General features: G+C 41.3%; 1 protein-coding gene across 2 annotated transcripts in view; it reads left to right on the plus strand.

Annotated features, from left to right (window-relative positions):
* The window catches only part of OTOL1 (otolin 1), a 31,208-nt gene that overhangs the window by 2,170 nt on the left and 3,258 nt on the right, over window positions 1-25,780 (plus strand). Inside the window, exons 1-4 of one of the 2 annotated variants that reach the window (XM_090052124.1) lie at window positions 7,210-7,315; window positions 15,775-16,143; window positions 19,398-19,487; window positions 25,175-25,246. In XM_090052124.1, the coding sequence (XP_089908250.1) occupies window positions 15,783-16,143; window positions 19,398-19,487; window positions 25,175-25,246 (523 nt within the window). In that variant the 5' untranslated portion in view covers window positions 7,210-7,315; window positions 15,775-15,782. Of the gene's footprint in view, window positions 1-7,209; window positions 7,316-15,774; window positions 16,144-19,397; window positions 19,488-25,174; window positions 25,247-25,780 lie in introns of those variants that run through there. The other variant, XM_090052123.1, reaches the window with a different exon arrangement.

The following is a 25,780-nucleotide window of genomic DNA, read 5'->3' on the forward strand; positions in this document are numbered from 1 at the left end:
CTGAGCATTTAGTTTCCTGGAGAAAAATGTGTGTTGTGTTATATGATGTGCCACATCATCTGGAACCTTATTTTCAAAAGCCTAGATTCAGTCATGGTAATAAATAGAACTGAAAGTACTTCCAGAAGAACTTTTTGTGCTGCTTTTATTGATCTCATCCTTAAATATGCATTCAAACAGAATATATTAATACAGTTCAGTGTATTATATGATATTACTCGTAGATTCTTATGACTAAGTAAAACGATTAAGATAAAGTTAAACACTTATTTTCATGTTTTACCTGCAGGTTCCTAATTGTTACTTCACCTAGAATCCAGTCTGCCTTTTGTATTGTAATCCAGCCACTTAGCAAGTATACCAACATGAGATTGAAGCTGTCTTTCTTGCAAGGATAAGCTATCAGTAAGGCATTAAGTTAGGACCCAGAAAGAATAGCTTTGCTGAATACACATAGGTTGCATTGCAAACTGTAATAATCTTGTTTTAGAAAAAAGAAAAGTTGCAACATTGTAAAGCTTGGTTTGCCTCTGAAAGGTACTTATTTAAAACCAACACAAGGGTTTTATTAAGAATAGTTTACTTGCCCTGGTGGGTAGCTCTTGAGATGAGGAGATATTTGGTGTAGGTTCTCTCCTGCTGTCTTTTACTTGGATAAGTAACATAGTGGTTGCTGATAGGATTCCTTGTAAGAGTAAGCAATGCAAAATCACACCTATATTAATTCACTGAATAGAATTGAATAGGAAGACAGTGACATTTTTTCTTTTTCTTTTTTTTCCTTGTTAAAGTTAACCAGATGGCAATCCAGGACACAATAGACCAAGCCTAAGATAAGATCTTTTGTAAATATTATGCTGTACTATGCATTCTTTTCATAATGCATCTACAAAAGGCATGTAAAGTGTTTGCTGTTATACTCTTAAACACATTGCTGTTCTGTTATACAATGGAAGCAATTAAAACTCTTTCCTCCTCTTGAACACGAACACTGTAAAGTTATTTGAATTAAGCAGTCTGAGAGAGAGAGAAATAAACTGACTATCTAAAATATGTGGGTAACTGCTAATGCTCAAGACATAATTAAACCTTTTGATCCAAATACACATCATTATAATGTAGTTGATTAATGCACACAATTTCATTTCAAATTGTAAGTGCAAATTACATTTTTAGTAACAGTATTGTGTTTTTAAATCTCATATATTTAATTTGTCTTTCACTTGTAGAATAAGGAGTCTATTAGCACAAGTCATTTTTCTTTTTGTTCCAGTAATTTTATCTCTGTGGTTAATGAGAGGTAGCACTGTAGAACAATCTAACTGTATTGGTTTCACCATTATTACTGTTTTTTCAATACAGAAGAATACAATAGAATTTAATTAGAAAAGTTAAAGTATACAGTGCATAATAATATGTGCTTCTAGTGCTGTCTACAAAGATGTTGACACTTCCCATTTTAAAACTCTTGATTTTAGTTGCACATAAGTTTGGGTGATTTTTTGTGGGGAAAATTTTAATCAAAATCATCAGCCATTTCTGAGAATGAGGTTGCATTAACATGGTAGTAAAAGGGTGATGTTTTAACTGTGATGGACCAGAAGTTATTTGAGACAAGGATTTCTTAGTATAATATCTTTTATTGGACAAGCTATGTAATTGGGATAAAGTTAGACAAAGTAGTATGAAGTGAGAAAGAACGTCTTGCTTTTGAAAGTTTGTCTAACTTTACCTCAACTGCATGGTTGATCCAATAAAAGATATCACCCTAAGGAAATCCTTACCTCTCGTTACATCAAAACACATTGTTCTACCACTTTAAAATGTTATGTTAACCTTTAATTTGAGAAACTTGAAATATGAGGCCCTTAAATGTTGGAATGGGTAGGGCTGAAGCAAGTGGGATGCCTTTTGCTTTCCTCATGAACATTTCCCTTATTTGACCCATTTTTAAGGCTTTAAAAATTGCATTTTGCATATGCTCAGTGGAGATGACTTTGAACTTAATAGTTAATATTTCTATAGAGTCCATCCACAATGAGCATTCTCCAGTGACTTGCACCCCTTGCAGTTACTCTCTCAGCTCAGGTGGCAAAGGTATTTGTGGTGTATCTGAATGTTCTGATCCAGCTGATGAACCATGTGGGTGTCACCTGTTTTTTCAGTTTGCTTTTTTATGTTTCTAGGAAATTACATACCTGAATACATTCTGAAACATTATCAGTGTTCGAAGTCTGAGCTGAATGTCAGGAGATGCCAGTTTCAAGGTTTCCAATGCAACCTTAATTTGGCCCTTTTGTGTTTGTCTGATAACCTTGAGTATGTGACCAATTACTATTTTTTCTCAGGAACCCTGGCTTATACAGGGGATCAGCTCAGGAAATAGAAATGGCATATAGATTGAAGGAGGCTGTTACAGGTAAGATCCTTGTAGATCTTACATGTAACAGATTTGCTGTAGAAATTGGAAAGTGCTTAGAGTGAAGGGGGAGGGGATTGCAGAAAGAGAAGGGACAATATAAGTGGTGAGACAGTTGAATGCTGCCTGCAGAACTGAATTCTTCTCTTCCAGCCTTAGACCAAGGCTTTCTATGTGTTGCTGGGCAAGTTACTTAGAATAGACTTCAGAGATGATTACTAATTGTGTATTCTCCATTTTCTAAATGCCTGGCTTGGGATGTTGGGGTCTGATTTTCAGAAATGCTGACCATTCACAATTGCAAATGAAGTCAATAGCTGTTGTTCTTGAATCTAGGTAGCTCCCTTCTAGCCCTTTGATCCTATATCAGGGGCAAAATAATGCTAGATATTCTGGTGTTTCAAACTGGGTCCTCAAAATTAGCAAACAGTTTTGACTTTTAAACTGTCCATTGTTCTTTTCTCTAAGTTTAAAATGGGGAGAATACTTACAGGAGTGAAGAAAAAAGTTTAAATGTATATGAAGACCTTGAATACTATAATGCTGAATGACATAGAGAAGCATGTGAGGAGATGAACAGTTTTGTATTCCAGTGGTTTTCAACCTTTTTTCACTTGCAAGCTCCTAAAATGTTTTGAATGGAGGTGTGGACTAGGGGCATGTAAAACAGGCCATGTTTGATTTGGATTCAGCCTTAATCGGGGACAGTGATTTGATTAGTTGATCTGGATCACTGTCCCCGGTTCAATATGGCCAAATACGAATCTGAAGATTTGATGCTGATTTGGAGAATCAGCAATTCTGCCATAGACACAACTTTAAATGTTTTTTCCTCATACCTCGAGGCACCAGGCACGGCTCACGAACGCTGCAATGCTGGGGTGGATGGAGTGTCTTACAGTACTTCCAGTCCACATCTGGGTCCGCTGGGTAGCACGCAGGGGAGGGGGCCCTCCCCGGCCCCCTGGTTTGGCGATTGGCCACTGGGGGGGGGACCCTGGGTGCCCCCCCAGACCCAGGAGGCACCAGTTGGCGAGCCAGTAAGGCACAGGGGTCCCACCAGCACACTCCCAGGTGGACCCAGAAGTGCTTCTGGTCCACTTCTGGGTCTGCTGCTGAACCCACTGGGGACTCCTGTGGGACGCCTCCATATGCCCCAGCATCTTGGCATTCATGAGCTGCCTGGTACCTTGAGGTATGTGGAAAAAACATTTAAAGCTGTGTCTATATCTGAATCACCAAATCTTTCCGAATCAATTTGGAGGGTTCCAATTCAATTCGGAGAGATTAAAGGTTCTCCTGATTTGATTCAGATTCAGAGATTTGGCTACTGAATCGTGCCGAATCTCCACCGAATCAAATCTGAGACCGAAGCTTCGCACAGCCCTATTGTGGACCTGTTTGGAAATTTCAAATGGAAGTGTGGACCCCTTTGAAGTGCAAGTGTGGGTATTCAAGTAAAGACCTCCTTATATTCCATACACACAATGGGAATATATTCAGGTTGCTAAAGCAACCTTATTTCTGACATGTCCTAACTTTTGAGGGCTTGACTTCAAAATCATAATAATATTCTTTTAATCTATATTTAATTATGTAAGTAGAAATGAAATATTTTCCAGGTAGCTGATGTACATCATCCTGTTGGGAAAGATACCTTTTTCCTAAATTACTGTGTGTTCTCAATCCTTGTTGGTTTCAACTAGTATTGAGCAATTCGTAAGAGGTGTTTGCAACTTTGTTGAATCTATCTTGTCATTCCTGTCTCAGATGTACAACAGGAGTATAAGAAATTTAATATAAAAACATAGAATGTAAAAATAGAAAATATTAATGGTTATAGGCCAATTTTTTCTCTGTAACAGTGGTGCAAAAACACTTTGTGTAGTTTCTTTGGATTTATATCACTGTATAGGAGAGTAAGACGTGGCTCCAGACATTGGCCTAATGCACTGCTAAGTGATGCACCTTGTATAGATGAAGAAACATGTGTTCATAATTTTTTTTTAAAATATGTAAAGTTATGTCGATAGGTGCAAAATTGATAATATATTCAGAAATGAATCAGCCTTGTAGAACTGAAGATCTATTTTCAGAGGTATTAACAAAAAATAGCTTTTAGGGTTGCTACTAGTTGTCATACAGTGATTGAACTGACAGCATGCATATGTTAGTGGGCTAGAACATGTCCTTGATTTTTGCAGGCAAACCTGTCACTGATTTCAATGAAGTGTTTTGAAAAACTGGTGAATCAAGGTGGCCTGGTGCTTTTAATAATATGTTTTCCATACTGAAGTTTTTTATTGCTCGAAGTCGCATACTGAATATTGTGTAGAGAAAATGAAGTGTTTAAATTGCAAATAAATTTAGGAAGATTACAATACCCATAGCTTATATCAAAGGAGAATTGATTGTTAACTGTAAGTATGTTTGAAGAAAACCCAATCTTCCTTGTCCAATTGTTAAACCGAAATATGAATATACTGTAATACAGTAAGCTTTGATTCATTAAATGAGATGCTTTTCTGATTTTATTTGCACCAGGATAAGGAGATGAAAGGCAGCCTCATGGTACTCATTCCTGTACTTTGAACTGGGTTGTAAAGCTGAGAATGAACTGTAGCTTATCTAAATGTCTCTGGGGTAAGAATTCCAATGAATTGAAGGAGTCTTCATTTGGGAAGGGAAGGGAAAGGTGGAATGAATTAACCTGTTAAATTCCCTGAACAAGTGTACATTGGCCCAGATCAAAATCTAGGTACGGTACTGATATTCTGCCACCACTGTTCACCATTAAATTGTTCCTAATTCCAAGGCAGTATATTAGGAAGCCTAATTTCAGATCACCTCTTATTGCACAATTCAGTTGGCACCCTACTGTACCCTACCCAGATGTTTTGGACACATGTCTATGTGCACTGTGGGTCTGAAGTAGATGTAGATCATCCTCTCCTCATCCACTAGTCCCTGTGGATCTTACCTGGTAATATTGCCTTTTTCTGTGTGGCCCCACTGAGATTCTCCAGGACACACTCTGGCTTGGTACACTGGGCAGTTGTTTTTGACACAGCTCGAGAGAGCAAAAACAGAAGGCTTTATCTGATGAGACTCTGGTGTAATAGGCACAGAAATCCACAGAAGCATTTCCTTGCAAGAGGGACTCTTTCAGTTTTTAATAAGGAAATGGAAAACCTAACCAGAGAATCCTATTGGTCAATACAGCTGAACAAGGGTGACAGAATTAGGTCTGTGATCGTTAAGGAGCATGGCTGTACAATTCTTTTTGCTAGGAGCAGTACTGAAGGGTGCCAACTGGTGGAAGAGTTAACAGAACATTTGATGTTCTGCTTAGCTTTGTCTCCTTGGCATTACTTTATACTCAGAAACATCCCTGATCAGTAGCAGAATGTGGATTTGGGAATGATGCTGGGTAGGAGTGCTTAAATCAAATATGTAATTATCATATTTATTACCATATGAACATCAGTTGTGTCTGCCTAGAAAACAGTGAGTTACATGAAAGAGAAACATCAAGACACAACTAGTAATATTTAAGATCTTGGGTGTCATGTGCATCTCATGAGCCTCACTTTTTCAGAGGCTAAGCTTCGCCAAAAAATTCAAATTTTTTGCTGCTTTAGTTTTGCTTTAACACTGTCACTTCCTGATCCAGCTGCAGTGAGCTATCTGTTGTTTCAAGCAAGCCTTATTTCTCCTTTGAAGGCACAGCACTGTACAGTGTCACTCTGACACACCATCACTTATTTCCCTTTAAAATGAAAAATCATAATGCATGAACTATGCAATATCCAAAATGTATGCAAAAACCCATAATGTCTTTCAGTAAAGGAAAAACAGTTGCATTTTTTGACCAAAGTAAAATACAGCATTTGATGAAATGCAATAAAACAAATTCTATGAAATTAAAAATAAAAACGCTTAGGAGATTGAAAGGGAACAAATAAAAGTAATATTCTGAGAACAGTCATTCAGTCCAGTTCCACTGTTTCAGGGATTGGACTGTATTGATCACAAAAGTGTCCAAATGGATAGTAGTTTCCACTACACACAAACTTTCACTGTGTAGCAACCAGTGATCCCTTAGATCCCTCCTGTTGTTAAGATGTGCAATAACTAAATAAGTACCTGGTTCTAGGTAGCAAGCAATGTTTTTAAAAATGTTTCTATTTATAAAGGAAACTAATTCCCAAGTGTTACATTATAGTGACAAACTTTTTTTTTTTTTTTGACCTGAGACATGGCTTGGATATTTCTGGCTTGATAGGACATGGAATCTAACCTGCCATTATCTCGACACGTGATCCTGCAAAGGGAAGATGCATGCACCTGTCTTAGCAAGAAACTTTGGATTTCCATTGACTTTAATGGACCAAGAACTTCAGCCCATGACTTGAATGAGAAGCAACATGCATCTCTTATATTGTTCCTAATGCAAAGTGTGCCTTCCCTGTCGCCCTTTCCTTCTGACCCTCAGGTGGGGTATATAGCGCACTGTCAATTGCTGTTCAGATATAGAGGCAGAAAGAATTTCTTGAGCATCTTCTGAAATCACCCAGAATGGTTGCACTGCAATGAGAATCTTTTATGCTTTTCAGCTTGGTAGCAGGCACCTGGCAAAAAGTCAGCAAAAAACAGGTGAAGAGAAGAGTCCTAGCCTGTGGACTGCATTTGCATTTCCTCAGATTTCAGTGTCATTCTGGTTATTTTCAAGAGAATTCACCAATCCCATTTCCCCTCTGCACAGCAAATCCACTCATTGGCTACAATAAAAGTAATTAAAGAAATAAAATAGATTACTGCTTGCATGAGAATAAGATTAACTTTTTCAATGCACCATCCAGGGCTCATATTCCTGATAAAGAGAACTTTCATAAGGTAGGAGATAACAAACATTGCTTGCTTTATCTTTGGGCTGGGCTTTTGCAATGAAATTATGGAGTTTAAAAGGTACTATCAATATAATTTGCCTCAAGAAAAGCCTAATACATTTAGTGAATATGTAATTATGAGGAAACTTTTACTTTTCTCCCTTCAGAATAAAAACTCAAAACGTTATTCAAACAACAGAAAACTCAGTCATCTACCCATTATTTAAGATCTTTTGGTTGCAGATGAACTTTGTTGTAGACTAGATTATTTAGATACTGTTATTTAGGGAGGAAAACAAAGCACAGCTGCACTAAAACAGCAGAGTTGTGGGACAGATGCTAACATTTAGTGGACATTTATACCCAATTAAGTATAGATCCACTAAACTAGATATCATTACAGTGAGGCATAATTGCTTTCATTCTGCATCTGTTATGAAATGTGTATATATATATATCAAGTGAGAAAATGAGAGTAAATTGTTTTATAGAGATTGGCAAGAAATCTGATATAATGAAAAAATACCCTTCAGTTTTATTATGGTGTGTTTATACAGCTTAAAGTCTTTATTTTAGTAACACCTTGGCTCACTATAATGAAGAGTCTGGCTGTCTAATTGTTAGCTCCTATGTTCAAGGATATATAGTCTAGCCTTTAAAAATAACTACTAGTTTGTAACAGGATAAGTTCTGAGTGTTTTGGCAATTTATTTTATTAAGAAACAGTTTTATTATATTCATACTATTTTGTCAGAATATCACGCTATTTAATTTTCTAGTACTTTAATTTATTTTTAGAAATAGTTACAGAAGTTGACACAGCTTGTTGATTTAAAAAAAAGTGATTTATGTTTTTTACTTTAAAGGTAGAAGGCAAGAATGGTACCTTAAAGAGTAACTCATATGTACAAAGGGCATAAGCTTTTGTAGGTTATAGACTACAGCATCATGCTGTGAATGGACTTGCAGAGAGCAGGGGTACTAAAGTAGTGGTATTCTTTCTGTATCTTTTGTTTTTAAATTACTGTAATCCTTTCTACTAAGTACCTCTGCTCTTTGCAGATATATTCACAGCATGATGAAATAAGCGGTCTCCCAGGAAAACTTATGAATGAGCTAGTGTTTAGATAGTATAGATGCACAGCAAGGCTGCTCCCAGGTGCTGTAAAAAGCAGCACGTTGGAGCAGACTTGATTTAATCAAGTTTCGCGGAGCGTGGAAATTTAATGCACTCTAGCAGCCTCCAGCGTCATGTGTATCAGTCTTCCTGCACTGAAAGTGGTGGTGGGGTGCTTTAGAAAAAAGCTCATTCAGTGAGCTTTAGTTCAAAATGCTCCACTGACATGGGTGACTGGTGCCTCTTGAGTCTGGGGGGGCATCCACAGAAGCTGTCACTGCTGCCAGCAGGGATGGCCCTGTTGGGGTGGGGGGGTGGGGCATGTGCCCTTGCTATCAGTTGCTTATGCCCACTGATATTTTTCAGTGCGGGAATGCTGATGCATGTGATGCTCAGGCGCTTTTAATTAGCGCAGTTCACTAATTAAAGTGCCTTGCCATAGCACGTTTATAAATGTCCTAAGTTGCCACTCTGCCCTACCTATTGCCTGACTCCACACTGAAAGACTCCTAAAGGAAGTTAAGTTAATACATAAGAGTCAAAATACAATACTCTACTGCTGATGTTCCTTTGGAACAAAGGAATTCCTGATTAAATCAGACCCAATGTTCATCTAGTCCAGGATCCTATCTCTGACAGTAGACAAAACTAGATGCTCCAGAGGAAGGGACAACAAGCAGTGCAGAAGGAAGATATAAAAAAAAATAGCTTCAGAAGATGTTGGATTATGTAGCATGTTCGTAACTGTAGCATGAAGGTTTCTATTCCTTCCAAAACTCTAGGGATGAAATCCTAACCATATTGGAGTTAATGGAAGTTTAGTCATTTACTCTGAGGTACTGGGATTTCACCTCAAGTATTTTTAATTCTTATTATAATGCTAGATTTAATTTTTTTAAGTGCATTAAGTGGTCAAGGATCTAACTTGAGACAAGTTAGGGAATTAAAATAAAAATAGATGACATTTTATTCACATTACAGTAGCATTTATGATAATAAATGCATGACTAAGGAAAATTACCAAGTTATAATGCATTTTTTTAGTTTCTGTGGGTGAAGCTAGACCCTACAACTATTAGTTAACTTGTTTATGTTCACATAAATGAACCAGATATTCAGATACCACAGAACTGTCCTGTTTACTAGCCCAGAGGAACAACCTGACGGTGTAAATGCCACTGTTCTTCTGTTCTGTTGTTGGCTTTTAGCATTTTAAAGTTATGGGTTTTCCATAGCTTCCTGCCAAGTGTTTAAACTGATGTTCTGCTCTAATGAGTCCCACAGACCATTACCTTGCTAATTGCTTGAGTTACAGTGCTCGTACAATGCCATATATTGTGCTTAGGCATTTGGAGTATAAAATAACAAGACTATTCTGAAAAAGGAAGTGGCTGTCTTTCACATCTTACATTAACCTGTTTCTACAGCTAAGAAACAGTCCTCCTCTGTTCTGTTCTTGGCTTGTGCTGAACATTGTGCTTTTGATGTACATACATTATTATTAGTTTTTGGCTCATGGCTGCTTACCACATGGTGGTAAGGTGGGCACCAAGAGCATTGTTCTCTGGTTTAAGGTTAATTCTGCTGGGATAAAAAAAAGCACATTTTGAAATGGAAGATTGGGACCAGGATTTTCTCAGTATATCTTGTACATCCCATCTGCGCGTAAGTTAATTGTAGGCTCAGGACCTAGACACAAGTCATGTAGGGACTTGCCTTTGAGGCAGTCAGAATTTAAAACACTGCTCCAAAATGAAGATCTTGAGGGCTTTTTTTGTGTTGCTTATTTTCTCTTTTCATGCAGATTCCAAAAAGATATTTGGGCTATTATAATGTTTTAAAGGAATATTAGTCCTTTATTTCATATTTGAAGTCAGATAGCCCCAGTTAACTCTGTCTGCAGATGACACCTTCCTTATTATACTCTGTAAAAATAGAGGGCCTAATTCTATCATTGTTGATCAAGTTGAATAGTGTCTTACTGTGCAAGTAACCCCTGTGATTTAAAATACTTAGTACAGTACAAGGCTATCACACTGGCCCTTAATTTGTATTGGTTGGATTGTGACTGTGACTTTGCGATCAGTTATTCTTCCCTCCTATATCTCTGGTGATATGCACAGGAATAAATAGTGCCATCTATCTGTTCAGCCCTTACCAGATCAAATGCAGAGGACAGACAGAATGGGTAACAGGAGGAGCTTTGGGTCTGCTGTTCACCTACCAACCGTCCAACCAAAATGGATAAACAACAAATCACTTCAGGTTGGAGCAAGGATAAGCTAAGGAAGGAACTAAGTCTAATTCGCATTCTTTCCTTGGGCTTTATAGCTACACATGGTTCACTCCTCAGACTGAGATCCAACATCTCTATTTTGCCATCAGGACTACACTGGACAGGTCTACACATGTGCTCCATGGCACAGTTGGTACTGCATAGTCCTTTAGTACTTTCTTTAGCAAGTACTAAATGACTGTGCATTACCCACTGGTACTGCACAGTCCCTGTGATGCATATGTTGTTTCCAACCCTACTGTGCAATAGCAGTGGCATCACAGTTAGTGTTCACTGACACTATGTTACTGTAGCAATGTTGCCCTAGCTCATTGTTACGGTGACATAGCGTCTTGTGTAGATGTGCCCACTGACGTAATCAATGAGATTAGGATTTACTCGTGAATGGCACCATTTAGGCCAGTGGTTCTCAAACTGGAGCTGGTGGCTCTCTTGTGGTCTGTGAAGAGCTGGCAACATATCTAACTTTCTTTTCAGTTTTCAGATTAAAAAACGAACAAAGAGTGAGAGAGGAATAGAACAAACCAAGTGGAGGGCAACAAAGTGGTTAGGACACATGACTTATGAAGAGAGGCTGAGAGAACTGGGCTTTTTACTCTGCAGAAGAGAAGACTGAGTGGGGATATGATAGCAGCCTTTAATTACCTGAAGGGTGGTTACAAAGAGGATGGAGATAGACTGTTCTCAGTGGTAGTAGATGACAGAACAAGGTACACTGGTCTCAAGTTGTAGAAAGGGCAGCTGAGGCTGGATATTTGGAAAAACTTTTTCAGTAGGAAGGTGCTGAAACACTGGAATGGGTTATCTAGAGAGGTGGTGGAATCTCCATCTTTGGAGGGTTTTAAGGCTTGACTGGGCAAAGCCCCTGGTGGAATGATCTACTTGGGGGTGGTCCTGCTTTGAGCAGATATTTGGACTAAATGCATACCCAGACAAGCGCGCGCATGCCTGTTGTGGCATCTCAAACCAGTTTGAGATGCCACAAGAGGTATGCTGAGAATTAAAACATGAACCCTGTGCTGCATATTTGCAGTGTGGGTTCTAAGTTTGATACCTGGGTTTCCAGGTATCATTAAAAATAAACAGAACAAAACCCACGGGGGAAAAAAAGCAGGGCAAGGCACAGTCCAGGACAGCCCTGAAGCAAGCCAGGCTGGGACCTCCAGAGGGATGCTCCAGTATCCAGCCAGAACATCTCTATGGTGCGTTGCCTGACTCAGGGTCTGTGTGGGGAGAATGGGCCCAGACCGACCCAACCTGACCTGGCCCAACCTGGCCCACTAGCATGCCTTTGGACAGGACTGGGACATGCAGCTCTGGGATCTGTGGTTCCTGTCCAAAGTTGTGTACTAACTGGGCGGGCTGGGCTTGGTCTGTTCTACATGAGGGTCAGGCAGCAATGTGTGGCTGCAGGCCTGTGCTATGGTCCACTTGTAGGCATTGCTGCTTGACCCTCATGTAGAATGGGCCCAGTTCTAATCTGACCAGGGATCCCAATTTGTAGAAAAAGATGGGAATTTGAAGGACAGTGACAGGATTTTCATATTATATTATTTTAGTATTTAGCTAGAATATTTCAGGATTTTTTATTTCTAAGTGAAAATAAAGGATTTTGGTGAAAATTCAATGAAAATTTTGTTTTAGTCAACCTTCTTTATGGCAGATAAAAATGCATTTTTGATCAGTTCTGTAAGACTATGAATTGTAGGAAGATTGAACAAATTATAAATGCATTCCAAGTATTGGTTCTTAGTGTAGTGAACTGCTGGAATGTTATATAGCAGGTGGGTAAGTGGGGTAGTCTTCAAAATCACAGATGGGATATGACAGGGTCATACACTTGAGAGAGAGAGGAGGCCTGAAGACCATACCTGTTCTGAGATGTCCACATTATGGAAAACTTGACTCCCTTGGATAAATTAATTATCTTTATTAAACATAGAAGAACTGATTTGAAAAGTTATACTAACATAGAGTATATAACAGGAAAATGTTAATTTCTTTAAAAGCAGTTCCACAGAAATCTTGGAATTAGAGTATAATTCTGTTGCTATTTATTCCTTTGGGACAACGTCTTTTAAAGTGTGTAACTGTGCTTGACTCCGGAGTCATTATGATCTTTAATCACTTTAGTATAACACATGATTTAGCTTTCCAACATTCCTGGAACAACCCTGATGCTTTCAAGCAGTCATCCTTCTTGTGAAGTTTCATAACCTTACAAAAATTGTGGTAGTGTTCTTTGATCTGGGAAAAGCTGAACTCAGTGAGCTCAACCCCATTGTTTGTCTTCTGCTGGGGAAGAAGTTTTTATGGGACTGGAAGACCTTGATGATAAAATTGGTCCCTTGATATCCCTTTAAAAGCAACTAGAACAGTCCTAAATGAATTCAGTGGGTTAATTCAAGTGATTGTTTTGCAGAACTGGGGCCTCTATCAGGCAAGGAAAGGAATTTGCATTATTCATTTTTAGCTATCTGGATTAACCTTCTGTAGAAAAACTAATAGATTTTTGTCTGAAATATCCCCATGTAACTCTTTTCATATGATCAGAACAGTGTTAATATAACTGAGGAGCAAATTTGGTGTTCACTGCTCAAATAAATATTCTAGATCAGGGGCTTTCAACCTTTTTTAACAAGTGCACCCCTTCTGTCTCAAAGTTTCAGCTCAGGTATCCCTTTGTGTTTTTTTTCAGGGTCAGGCACTGCTCAGCAGAATGGGATGCAGGATGGAGCTGCTGAGTGGCTCATCTGGAGGGTGCAGGGGGGATGGCTCCTGCTGCTGCGTGCACCCTGGGAGGGCATGGCGGGGAGTGTGTCACATGGGGGTTGGGCAGGCTGCCATTGTGGGCTGGGGTGCTGGGCTCTTCCCAGTGTGGGGCTGGGCTGGGCTGTGCACGGGGTGGGTCGTGGTGGTGCTGGGAGGGAGGTTGGGGAGGCTACTGCAAATGTTGGAGTGGCTGCAGGCCTCACCCATAGCCTTGCTCCCAAAGGCCCCTGTGGCGAGGGAGGAAGTAGGGCTGGGCAGCCACTTCCCAGCTGGGGCAGAGTGCAGGACAGAGCTGTGAGCAGCTCATCCAGGGGTGGGGCAGGGGGTGGTGGCTCCCACCACTATATGCACCCTGGAAGGGCATGGGGGGCATATGCCTCTGGATTTGTATGGGGTGGGGTGGGCTGTGGGGTGGGGCAGCACCAGGCTGTTCCCAGCAGGGGCCGGGCCAAGTTACTCTTTGGGCGGTCAGCAGTGGCAGCACTGGGAGGGGGCTATGGGAGGGACTGCAGCCACCCAAAAATTCACTGTAGCTCCCTTAACCCCCCTCCCTGTACAGCCTATCCCAACACCCCTGCTGGGCACAGCCCAGCGCTGTCCTGGCCCCAGCCTGTAGCAGCCCGCATCCCACCCCAGCCCACATGAAGTTGCAGGGGTACACGCCCCCCCATGCCCTCCCAGGTTGTGTGCAGCAGTGGGAGCTGCTACCCCCTGCATCCCCCGGATGAGCAACTTGTCGGTCTGTCCCATGCTCCACCCCAGCTGGGCAGCGCTTGCCCCTGCTCCAGCCCCTCCCTCACTGTGGGGGGCATATGGGATTGGGGCTATGGGGGGGATGCAGTCACCCCAAAATTGGCTGTAACCCTCCAGCTCCTCCCAGTGCCATCACTGCCCTCCGTGAGTACAGCCCAGCCTGGCCCCAGGCCCAGTCCACCCTGCCGTGTGTGCAGATCTGGGGGCGTATGCTCCTTATGCCCTCCTGGGGTGGGTGTAGCAGTGGGATCTGCCCACACCTGCATGGCTCAGTTCCATGTCCCACCCCAGCTGGGCAGCCCCTGCCCTTGCCCCACTCCCTTCCCATACAACATACTTACCAGCTGGACTTGGCTGCTCTCCACATGGCCAGGTTGCGCTCCTGGCCCCCCACATGCCGTGCTGTGGCTGTACGCATGCACATGGAGTTCCGTGTACCCCTTACGAACCTTTTAAGTACCCCTAGGGGTACACGTATCCTGCTTGACAAACACTGTTCTAGATTTTAAATTGATTTAATACAAAAAACAAAATAAGCCATTTAAATGTGACCACTCTACATTTAAAGCAGAATGGTTTTTGGTAGATTTAAAATAATATTTTTTCACTGTTTTATAATTGTTACAGTTATGCTAAACAGATGAATCATGAGGTATATAAAACTTAAATGATTTTTTTCAACTCAACACACGAAGCACCTAAATATTCATATTCATATTAAATTTTCACCTCAGTTGTTTATGTTATATTTATACCCTCGCAAGGATTTCCCAATTTAATTTTTTGAGATTGTTTGAACTCCTTTTAATTATCTGGGACTCTGCAGTGGAAATGTATCTATTTGTTCAACAATGCAGGGAGGCAAAGCAGGACTTTTAGGGTGCCTGTACATGAGTGTGGAGGGTGCTCCAACATGCTGTAATTACAGACTCGATTAATTGAGTCTGCTGGTGTGTAGTAATTGCCACACTCCAGCAGCCTCCCACTCTCATGCATCAGTGTCCCTGCTTAAGTGCGGGGACACTCGACCTAAAGCTCTCTAACAAACTTTAATTCAGGTACCCCTGCCGCCATTTTGAAGTGCAGGGATGTTGATACATGACATACTGTGGTGCTTTAATTAGAGCAGTTCTCAGAGCCACTCTAATTAAAGCACCACCTCCCCACCCCTGGAGGATGTGTAAATGTGCCCTTAATTTCTTTTCTTTCCTTATGACATATAAGCACCAATCCTTTATTTGTAGGGGTTGATGTGCCAGTGGTCTCCTTCCTGAAGCTACCAGATCTGTGAACAGTCACTGATACTGCTCCACCTAGACTAGTGAACAGGGTCAGAGCCGTATATGACTAACCTGTCTAATTTGCCTAATTGAAAAAAAATATGCTTATCTTGCTGAATGAAGAAAAAAGGTCATGTTGAAAAACACAGGAAAATCAATCAATACAAAACAAATGAACTTTATAGGGAAGTTGCTAATACAAGAAGCCTGCTGCAATGCTTTATTTTTGCATTAATCTTTTCTTACAGCTACAAAAATGGGGAATTTTCCATGGCAAAGTGCAACGCTTAGTGTAATTATTATAGCTGCTGTCCACACAGAAGCCAAAACCACACAGAAGCCACATGCAAAGTTTACTAAGATAAAGGTTCCTGAAGTGGAGGTCACTGAAGGATTCGACACATCCATTGTCCCACCCACTGGTGAAAGCTCCTTTCCAGAAATCTCAGAAATGACAACAGATTTGTCCACTCTGCACCCTGCCTTCAGGACGGCCACCACTCTGTTTCCTTTTGAAAACTTTACCCTTGACACAGCTGATTTCTTCTTTAATTGCTGTGATTGCTGTACCCCTGCATCGGGTCAGAAAGGGGAACCAGGAGGCCATGGACTGCCAGGTAAGGGAAAGGGAAATTATTAGTTATTATGATGATTTATTACATTTTTCAGGAAGAAGTGTCAGCTGTAGCATATAAGTTATGGCAATGGCTTGCCTGTTTGATAAGGTCTTACATAATTGATCTAACAGACCAGATTCTTATACCATGGCAATTTATTCCAGATGAAGGTTAGGTTTAGTATACTTATGCCTCATACAATATCAGATCAGCAATTTAATTTAATTCAGATTTAAGAATAAAGCAATGCTATCTTAAGCCCTGGAACTGTAAGTCCTTCATGTGGGGAGCACCCATTAGAAACAATGTTCTGTGTATGGAAAAGTTGCAAGGATGGGCCCTATTATGCCAAGGAGTTACCATTACTGTAACAAACTCCTGGACAATAATTCACCTTTCTCTGCCTTTACCTATCTTTGTATAGAAAATTCTAGAAAACTGCAATATTGTGTTTCATGTACATGTTGGTTCCAAGGGAAGGGGACAGTAGACAGACCAGGCCATACAAATAGGCTCAAAGCACATTAAAGCAAAGGAATGTTCTTTCTTGAAGTATCTTTAATTACCGTATAATGGTTACTTTCAGAGAGGATTTGAATACAGAGTGGTCACTTGAAGAAGGACAGCTTATACCCCAACCCCTTGAACTCTACTTTTCCTTGTTCTTAGTTTACCCCACTCATCTAACATTGTTTGCATTATTTTAATTCTAATTAAAATAATTCTAATTATTATCTAATTCTATCCCAAGTTTTACATTTGCCAAACAATGGGACTTGTACTGTTTCTCTTAGAAGACTAATCAAATATGATTTACCAGTTCAGCCAAAAATATTCAGGCTGAATATTTATTTCCTTGTTAGTCCTAGGTGTAAGCAAATGGAGCATCACATACATTTCTTTACCCTGCCTTTTTCATGTTTAGATCATTCTAGTATTTATAGATTGTTTTTATGTTCCCTTTAGTCATTGTTTCTTGCCTGGTACTACTACCTAAAAGTGGTTTATGTTTTTTTTTGTAAAGGTTATATAATAATAATAATAATACTAAAAATATTCAATCATTTCTTGGAAACAAGGAAATTAAACACAGAAGATGATAAAGGCTTCAGATTTTAAAATGATTAATTTACTAAACACAACCTCTATTAATACCGTATAAATATTTTATAAAATAGGTACTTTTTTGTAACCTTATAGTTGTCAAATTATGTACCAACTTTATTCTAATGGTGCATAAAGAAACTATTCATCAGAGAAAGAGTGATGGAACACTGGTGGAACTCAAATGAGTCATGAGTGACTGACTCAAGGGCCCCCTCTACATGTTACATTTATACTGTAGTTAATGTGTTAATACATAACAAGACTGCTATATGTGCACCCAATTTAAGGCACTGCAAAATGGCAAACCAGCCATAAAAATGTTTCCTAAATAATGTAGAACATTTTTGTGGTTGGTCTGTATCATGGGTGACTGGTGCCACCTTAGTCAGGGGGGGCACATGCCCCCCCCCAGTGACCAGTCAGTGACTGGGGGTGGGGGAGAGTCCCCGACCATGGCCAATCTGCTGACCAGGACCCAATTTCACCAATGGGACGTGGGTCCCCTTGTGGCTGATTGTGAAGCGGCTGCAGCACTCCTTCTCCCTGGCTGGTGCTCGCAGGGGGGGCATCAGTGCTCCCCCCTGCCCCCCTGCCCATGGCCTGAGCAGCAAGTGTGGTTGGTCAGGGGGTGCACTGACACTCTTGTGCACTCCTTATGCATCACCACTGGTTTGTATATCTCCTTAAATTGAATGTGTGGCATGTCCCTATACTGTGACACTTCAGGGTGGATGCCCAAGAATCAGATGATTGTTTGAATCAGCTCTGGACAGCCATGGTCTCCACCTGACCTGCTGACAATATTGTCGGCATTTGTCTGGGGAAGCCCAGGTCTCCAGCAGGCTGGGGTCTTCTTGGGGTTGCAGGGGGAAGGATGAGAGTCTGTAGGTGGGGGAAGCTGAAGGACTTCCCTTATTGAGGAGTTTAAACCCCATGCCCAACAGGCCTGGCTGGGTACCAGGGATCAGAAGCTCCTAGCAGAGGGAGCAAAAGGGCTTTCCCTGTGGGAACTTTAAACTCTACACCTAACTCTAGTTTAATGTTCCTGGCAGGGGAAGCCACTGGTAGTGACAGCTGATTGTTGTCCAGACAGTTGTGGGTGAACCAGACCTGGGACTGTCTGGGGTTGTGGCTAACATCAGCTGATTGTTGGCCCTGGTCCCTGGACAGCTCTGGGTCTGGAACTGGCCAGTTGTTCAGGCCAAGGCCAAAAGTCAGGTGATTATCACCTCCACAGGTGGGTCTGCAGGAACCCAGATTTCAATTTACCAGTGAACAGGGATTATGGCATGATTGCGATCTCAAAATGATACCTCCTGCCATGCACTTGTGCCATGGCAGGAAGTATGATTGTTGGGACAGGGGATCATTGCAGCATTAATTAAATGTGAGCCAGGGCCATAGAAACTATTTGAGTTATTCATTAAGTTTCAGCCAGTCTCGTTAGCTTTGTTAAAAGAAATGCTTACATCAGTGGATTATATTATGATAATTCAAATTGTCATGCTCAGCTCTCAGAAAAGCACTAGATATTTGCATATTTAAAAACTGAGTGTTTAATGCAGCTTGCCTCTTTTTCAAACCAGTAGACTTCTGCCAGTTTGCATACTCACAGGTATAACCTGTCCAAATTCCATGTTTGAATTTGCAATTTTTTTTCAAAGGGGGCAAGTTACTATGGTATAGGAGGTTTTTAGCAGTTATTCTTAAATATCGTTAGGCTTAATCAGACATCTAAATGTAAAAAATCCCACAGACGGCATGGGGGGAGAAAATCTAAGAACCAATCAATAAATCAGTCTTTCCATTAATCAGGTTTGGGCTTTCTAAAACTCCTGTTAATTCTAGTGGTAGTTGCATAGCTTTCCTCCTAAATGACTTTGAAAATCTCAGTTGCAGTGATTTTCATCTGTGAAGGGCTTAGTTCTGAGGCATGCTCTGCTTCTTTGGTATCACTCCTATGATGCCAAGGGGAATAGCAGGGTGGCAGAAGGATTATTTGCTTACAATGCACAATGTAACATATCTTTCACTGTGGCTTATGAATGAACTAATACTCATATTTCATGCTGTAAAATTTGTCCTTTCCAGTCATTTTGAAAATAGAAACCCACTATCTAAAGCATTTTCAAATGGTAACCTTTCAGGTCCTAAAGGAGAGACAGGGGATGCAGGCCTTCAAGGTTTACCAGGAATTCCAGGCTTTCAAGGTCCAAAAGGCTTCAAAGGAGAAAAGGGTAGGTCATATTAACTGCTTATTTAAAAAGAAAATATTATTTCTTGCATGAAATGCTTTCAGTCCAATAGAAAAAAAATGTAGGAGAAATTAATTTGCAATATGATGTAATTGTGTTGGTGCAAATTAATACCAACCAATAATAAACAAAATAATAATAATAATGAGAAAATCCAACAGCATATCATGGAGTAGGAGTAGCCCAACAGGGTATGTTATAGATTTAAATAGTTGAGAAAATGGATGTTTATAAAGGCCTGATCTAAACCTCTTGATTTCAGTGGACTTTGGATCAGACCCATGTGTATGAAGCTTTATGGTAGCTACCAGTAAGCACAGAAGCTGCTTTTCAAAGTTAAATGTCTCAGATCAAATCAACTGTATCTGAATAAGGGGGTAAAGTTATCCATTAGTTGCATCTTCATGAAAAGACTCCTATTCATTTTGGTAGTCTTCAGAACAGGTCCATAATGGTCATTCTGTCCTATATCATTTTAACTGGGTGCATCTACATGTTAGAATGATAACATGCATGCATGCATGTAGGTGTGTCTACATCTATACATGCATTGGTATTAGGGCACAGTAAATTAATTGACTCTGCCATAGGAAAATACTGTTGGGGTCAGTACTATCTTATGGCAGAGTACTGTGCTGAAGCACATGTGTAGAAAGAGCCTAGGGGTGTAAATTGTACCCAACTAGCCCAGTCAGCCAGGAGGTTGCTCCACCCTGGCTCAAATTGCTGCTGTCACAGGTGCATGTTTAGATGCTGTGCCTGGGAGCAGTTGACTCCAGTGCAAACTGCTCTAGAGTTTATTCCATTGCCCAAGAGTCAAAGGGAAGCTGGGTATCAGTGACCATGAGTTGACCACTTTCACTATTCATCGCAAAGCTGGCAAGTTGGCCAGCAATGCAGTCATCCTTGACTTTAGGAAAGCTGACTTTCATAAGTTCAGGAGGCATGTTCATGAAGCCCTGAGAGGTCATGATTTCACAAGTAGGGGAGTTCATGATGACTGGTTGCTCCTTAAGGAAGTGATCCTAGAAGCACAAGGGGAGTCCCTCTCCACCCATGGGAACAGTGGTAAAAGGGCTCAACAGGGAACTCATGGATCTCCTATGTTTAAAAAGAGAGGTGGTGTATAATGGATGGAAGATAGGAAACACCACTAAGGAGTATACTGCACTGGTCTGCAGATACAGGGAGCTAACTAGAAAAGCCAAGGCTGCAACTGAACTTCACCTGGCTACACAAATCAAGGACAGTAAACAGTCCTTCTTCAGATGTATGGGTAGTTGAAAGAAAAACAAGGGCAACATTAGACCTCTGCTAAACCAGCTGGGGCAGCTGACTACTGACACCCAGTAAAAAGCCAATCTGCTTAATGAATACTTTGCTTTGGTTTTTCACCATCCCAAAGGGACCACCCTGCTGAACATGATGCGGGATGACCAGGGTGAAGATGAATATATGCCCGCCATTGGCTTGGATCTTGTGAGGGAGCATCTTGAGAGGCTGAACCCCCGTAAATCAGCTGGTTTGGATAAGTTGCACCCAAGAGTGCTAAAGGACCTGGCAGACATTCTAGCACAGCAACTGGTGAGGATATTCAAGAACTTGTGACGCTCAGGGAAAGTACCTGAAGATTGGAAGAGGGCCAATGTGGGGCCCATCTTCAAGAAAGGGAGGAAAGAAGACCCAGAAAACTACAGGTTAATCAGTTTAACCTCAATCCCTGGGAAGATTTTGGAAAAAATTGTCAAAAAACCATTCTTGACAGGCTAACATAAGGCAATATTCTGAGGGATAGCCAGCATGGGTTTGTTGTGGATAAGTCTTGCTTGACCAATTTCATTTTGTTCTATGACCAGGTGACACCTGGACAAAGGGAAGAGGTTGATGTCATATATTCAGACTTTAAAAAAGGCTTTGACCTGGTGTCCCATGATGTCCTCATGGAAAAATTGGGCAGCAGTGGCCTTGACTACTCCACAGTCTGATGGCTGGAGAACTGGCTCTGTGGTTGGACCCAGAGAGTGGTAGTTGACAGAACCGAATCAACCTGGCACTCAGTGACTAGTGGCGTTCTCCAAGGCTTTGTTCTCAGACCTTTACTCTTTAATGTCTTCATAAACAATGTGAACACTGGTGTCAAAAGCAGACTGGCCAAGTTTGCTGATGACACCAAACTTTGGGGAAGAATGTCCACACTTGATGATAGGCTGATGATCCAGGCCAACCTTGATAGGCTTGCAAGGTGGGCAGTTGAAAACCTGATGGCATTCAATATGGAGAAATGCAAGATGCTCCACCCTGGGAATAACAACCCGCATCACACTTATAGGTTCAGCAATGCTACTCTTGCTAGCACCACTTGCTAGCACTCACTAGCTACTGCTACACCAGGGGAGTACATCAAGGACTCGGTGAGCAACTGTTCACCAGAGCACCTGAGGGGAAAACCAGGAGTAATGGACACAAACTCCTGAAAGATTGATTCAGGCTCAACATTAGGGAAAACTTCTTCACAGTCAGGGTTTCCAGACTGTGGAATAAGCTCCCTCCAGAGGTGGTGTAATCACCTACCCTGGAAATCTTAAAGAGGAGACTAGACGGTCACCTTGCTGGGGTCACCTGGCCCCCTATTATCTTTCCTGCTTCGTGTAGGGGGCTGGACCCAATGATCTTCCAAGGTCCCTTCTGGCTTTACATTCCTATGAATCTATGAACAATAACTGAAAGAGACTTGGGGTCATGATTGACCACAAGATGAAGATGAGCCACCAAAGCGATACCACAGCTGGCAAAGTGAACAGAACACTGGCTTGCATCTACCAATGCATCTTGAGCAAGACCCAGGATGTCATCCTCCCACTGTACTTGGCGAGGCCACAGCTGGAGTACTGCATCCAAGTCTGGGCTCCACAATGTAGGAAGGATGTGGAAAAGCTTGAAAGAGTCCAGAGGAGAGCCATGCACATGATCAGAGGGCAAGAGAGCAGGACTTATGAAGAGAGACTGCACGCTATGGGACTCTTCAGCCTGAAGAAGCATGGACTCAGGGGTGATTTGGTGGCAGCGTGTAAGTAAGTAAGAGGTGTGCATCAGGATCTGGGGGAACACCTGTTCACCAGAACACCCCAGGGGATGACAACGTCCAGTGGTCATAAACTCCTGCAAAGCTGTTTTAGGCTGGACATAAGGAAAAACTTCTTTACTGTCCGAGCTCCCAAGGCCTGGAACAGACTCTCCCAGAAGTGGTGCACACACCTACTTTGGACACTTTCAAGAAACATTTGGACATTTATCTTGCTGGGATCCTTTGACCCTCGCTGACTTCCTGCTCCTTGGGCAGGGGGCTGGACTCAGTGACCTTACAATGTCCCTTCCAGCCCTAATGTCTATAAAATCTATGGAAATTAATTGCTTGTGTAGTTGCACCCACTGGCCATGTCCAGAAGAGCATGGATGCTTGGTTCTCCAGGGACAAGTAGCAGTGGTAAACCTTGTGCTTCAGCTACTTGTCCCCCAGGAATGTCTGTGCCACACATGGCCCCAGCAGCATTACCTGGGGGTCTGGGAGCCTCTTAGGGCTGCAGCAGTGGTGATCCTATTGGGTGGGGCCTGGCTGGCAGCTAGAGCACAGCTCTGGTGGGCTGGCTCCTCCTTTGAGTAGCACATGCTTCTTGTGTGTGTGTGCTACTCTGCCTTTTCCCCCCCTCCACAGGTCTTTTGGTCCCCTCGATATCCAGGGATCAAAAAACCCTGCAGAAATAGAAGTGGAGCAGCGCACGCAAGGGCAGTGCTCCCTTGCAGTGCGTAGAGCACCTGAGTGTCCGGTATGTGGTGCTCAACACATGTTGGGGGCACCACATACTGCATGGCTGCGCTCGACTGCACGCGCACAGAGTGTTCTAGCTCTTGTCTTGTACACAGAGAAAACATACGTCCAAGACTTGCTTTAAAAATGTCTTTTTTAAGAAAAGAGATATTATTCAAAGAGATGCTGTCTAGTTTACAGTTCTGTGATGTCTTAGCCTGTCAAACTATCACTTGAATGATCACTTCTCTTAGTTATGGTTACTGTAGGTAAAACGGACTCAGAGACTTGTGTGCAATATCAAAGCGAAGGATGAGTCCTCCAGAATAACAGCACTCAGACATCCTATAAATACTGCAGAAAAGCTTATTCCCTGGTTAATAATACTATATTGGCAATAAGCACAAGTTCTCCATCAGGCTATGTAGCCCCGTCAGTGCCTATGCTGATTACAGTGTGTTTTGTGTGGGTGGTATTGTTTTAATCATTTACCTTGGAGATCTGTATCTATATCTTATGAGAGAATGAGGATGATCATCATATTAGATTTCTGATGCTCTGGGCACAATTCAGCTCAATTGTCTGTTTCTGTCCAAAGTTTCAGGGTATTGGAACAGCAGAGGAAAACTGAGCTGTACTGGCAGAACTGAAGAGTTGCTTGCATGGCATTTGCATACATTATGTTTTGCTGAAGCCGGTGCTATTAATCTGTCTTCTATAAGCACTAAAGGGAGTGCTTATAAACCCTCTTTCTTTTATCTACGTAACTGGCATATATGCAGCTCCATAACTGCAGTTTGGTAGAGAGTGGGGAGGGTGCTCCCACCTTTTAGCTCAATAGTTTAGGAGTCAGACAATGGCCCAGAGAATAGGTTTTATATTTTCAAGAAGCAGAAAGATTGAATTTACATCTTGGGCTTTCCAGCAAATTATTCTACCTGTACCCAATGGTGCAGAAACTTCTTCAGTGCACTTTTTCCTTTTTAGCGGAAGAACAGTAAATGGAAAGTGAAGTGAGCTAGCTTCAAGAGGCAGGTTGGAGGACTAATGCCAAACCTGCAGCTTGGTGGTTAGAGCACTTTGCTAGCGAGTAAGTGATATAGGTTCAACACCCCCTGGCTAAATCCTAGGTCTCCTGTTTTTTGGGCAAGTGACCTAACCACTAGGCTGGTGGGAGGACCATCCCTTGCTGGCATCTAGCATGTGCTTGTTGTGGCTTTTCTGTGACAAGCATTTTGGGACTTTCCCATCCTTTTGCACATACTTAAATGAACTTATGTCACTAGGCAGATACCTGGCTGGAGTGCAACCTTAATGAGTACATGTGCAATCTTGTATGCACAGAGCTTATCACAAACTATAAGTGCCAAAAGCTACATATAGAGGGAAATAAGATTTAGATTGCAATGTATTTGAACACCTTTTTCAGAAAGGGAGGAAGAATGACAAAAGACTATCATACAATTTGTTTTCTGTGATATCACCTATGGATTAAGACTTTCTAGAGCTGTAGGCCTAAACTAATGTTACTTAATATGATGGCTGTCAGCTTCTCTAGTTGGTCATGAAAATAATTATTTGCTGTCACTGTCAGATATCATTGCAAATGTACAGTATATTTGTTTCTTAAGCATTAGGATGAATGGGACAATTCTGAATGTACAATGTGGTGTTGATCACTGTGAAAACCATGAGTGAATCTTCAGCTCAGGGTTTTCAAGAAATCCTTGGGACTGTAGTTCCTGAAGTTTGTTTTTATTAAAGTAGAGAGACACACACACACAGAGAATAAATCACATGTTGTGTAATAGAAGTTGTCACAAATAACAACCCTACCAGCATATTAATGTCAATAATGTTTTAGGAGATAAAGGAGAACATGGTGACCAAGGAACAAATGGAATTCCAGGGTATCCAGGCAAACCAGGAGAACCAGGTATGTAACCAGGTATATCTTGAGTACTTAAGAATGCTGCTTTATTTCCATATTTATTTTGGTTTTCTGTTATTGGGAAGTATCTGGAAATCTGTTTTTAGTTTTTACTCAGTTCTTATTCAGGAAAAATGCCCACTATAGGCAGCAGGAACTGTGCATAAGTTAGGACAGGAAAACAACTAATAAATGTAACTTCACTGAAGTTACATTTTTTATATTTATTATCTACTGACCTATGGTTATGGTATATATCTAGTGAACTATGGTGCAGTTTTCATCATTTTATTTTGTCAAGTATATATACAGCATAAACTGTAGTTTTTTTTAACATATGATTGGATGAGGACACAACTGGCTGGTACAAACTATCTAGGCAATATCTTTTGATTACTCAGGCAAACTATTGAGTCATATTCAGAGGAGTGAGTGAATGTACATGTGTGTATATAAGTGTGTATGTGCACACACAGAGAAAGAAGCTCTTATAGGGGAGCAGTTTCCCAGAGGAAAATATATTGATGATAGGAATTGTAG

Source organism: Crocodylus siamensis, chromosome 6, assembly GCF_052110815.1.
Source record: "Crocodylus siamensis isolate JL-2025a chromosome 6, ASM5211081v1, whole genome shotgun sequence".
NCBI classification, from domain to species: Eukaryota; Metazoa; Chordata; order Crocodylia; family Crocodylidae; genus Crocodylus; species Crocodylus siamensis.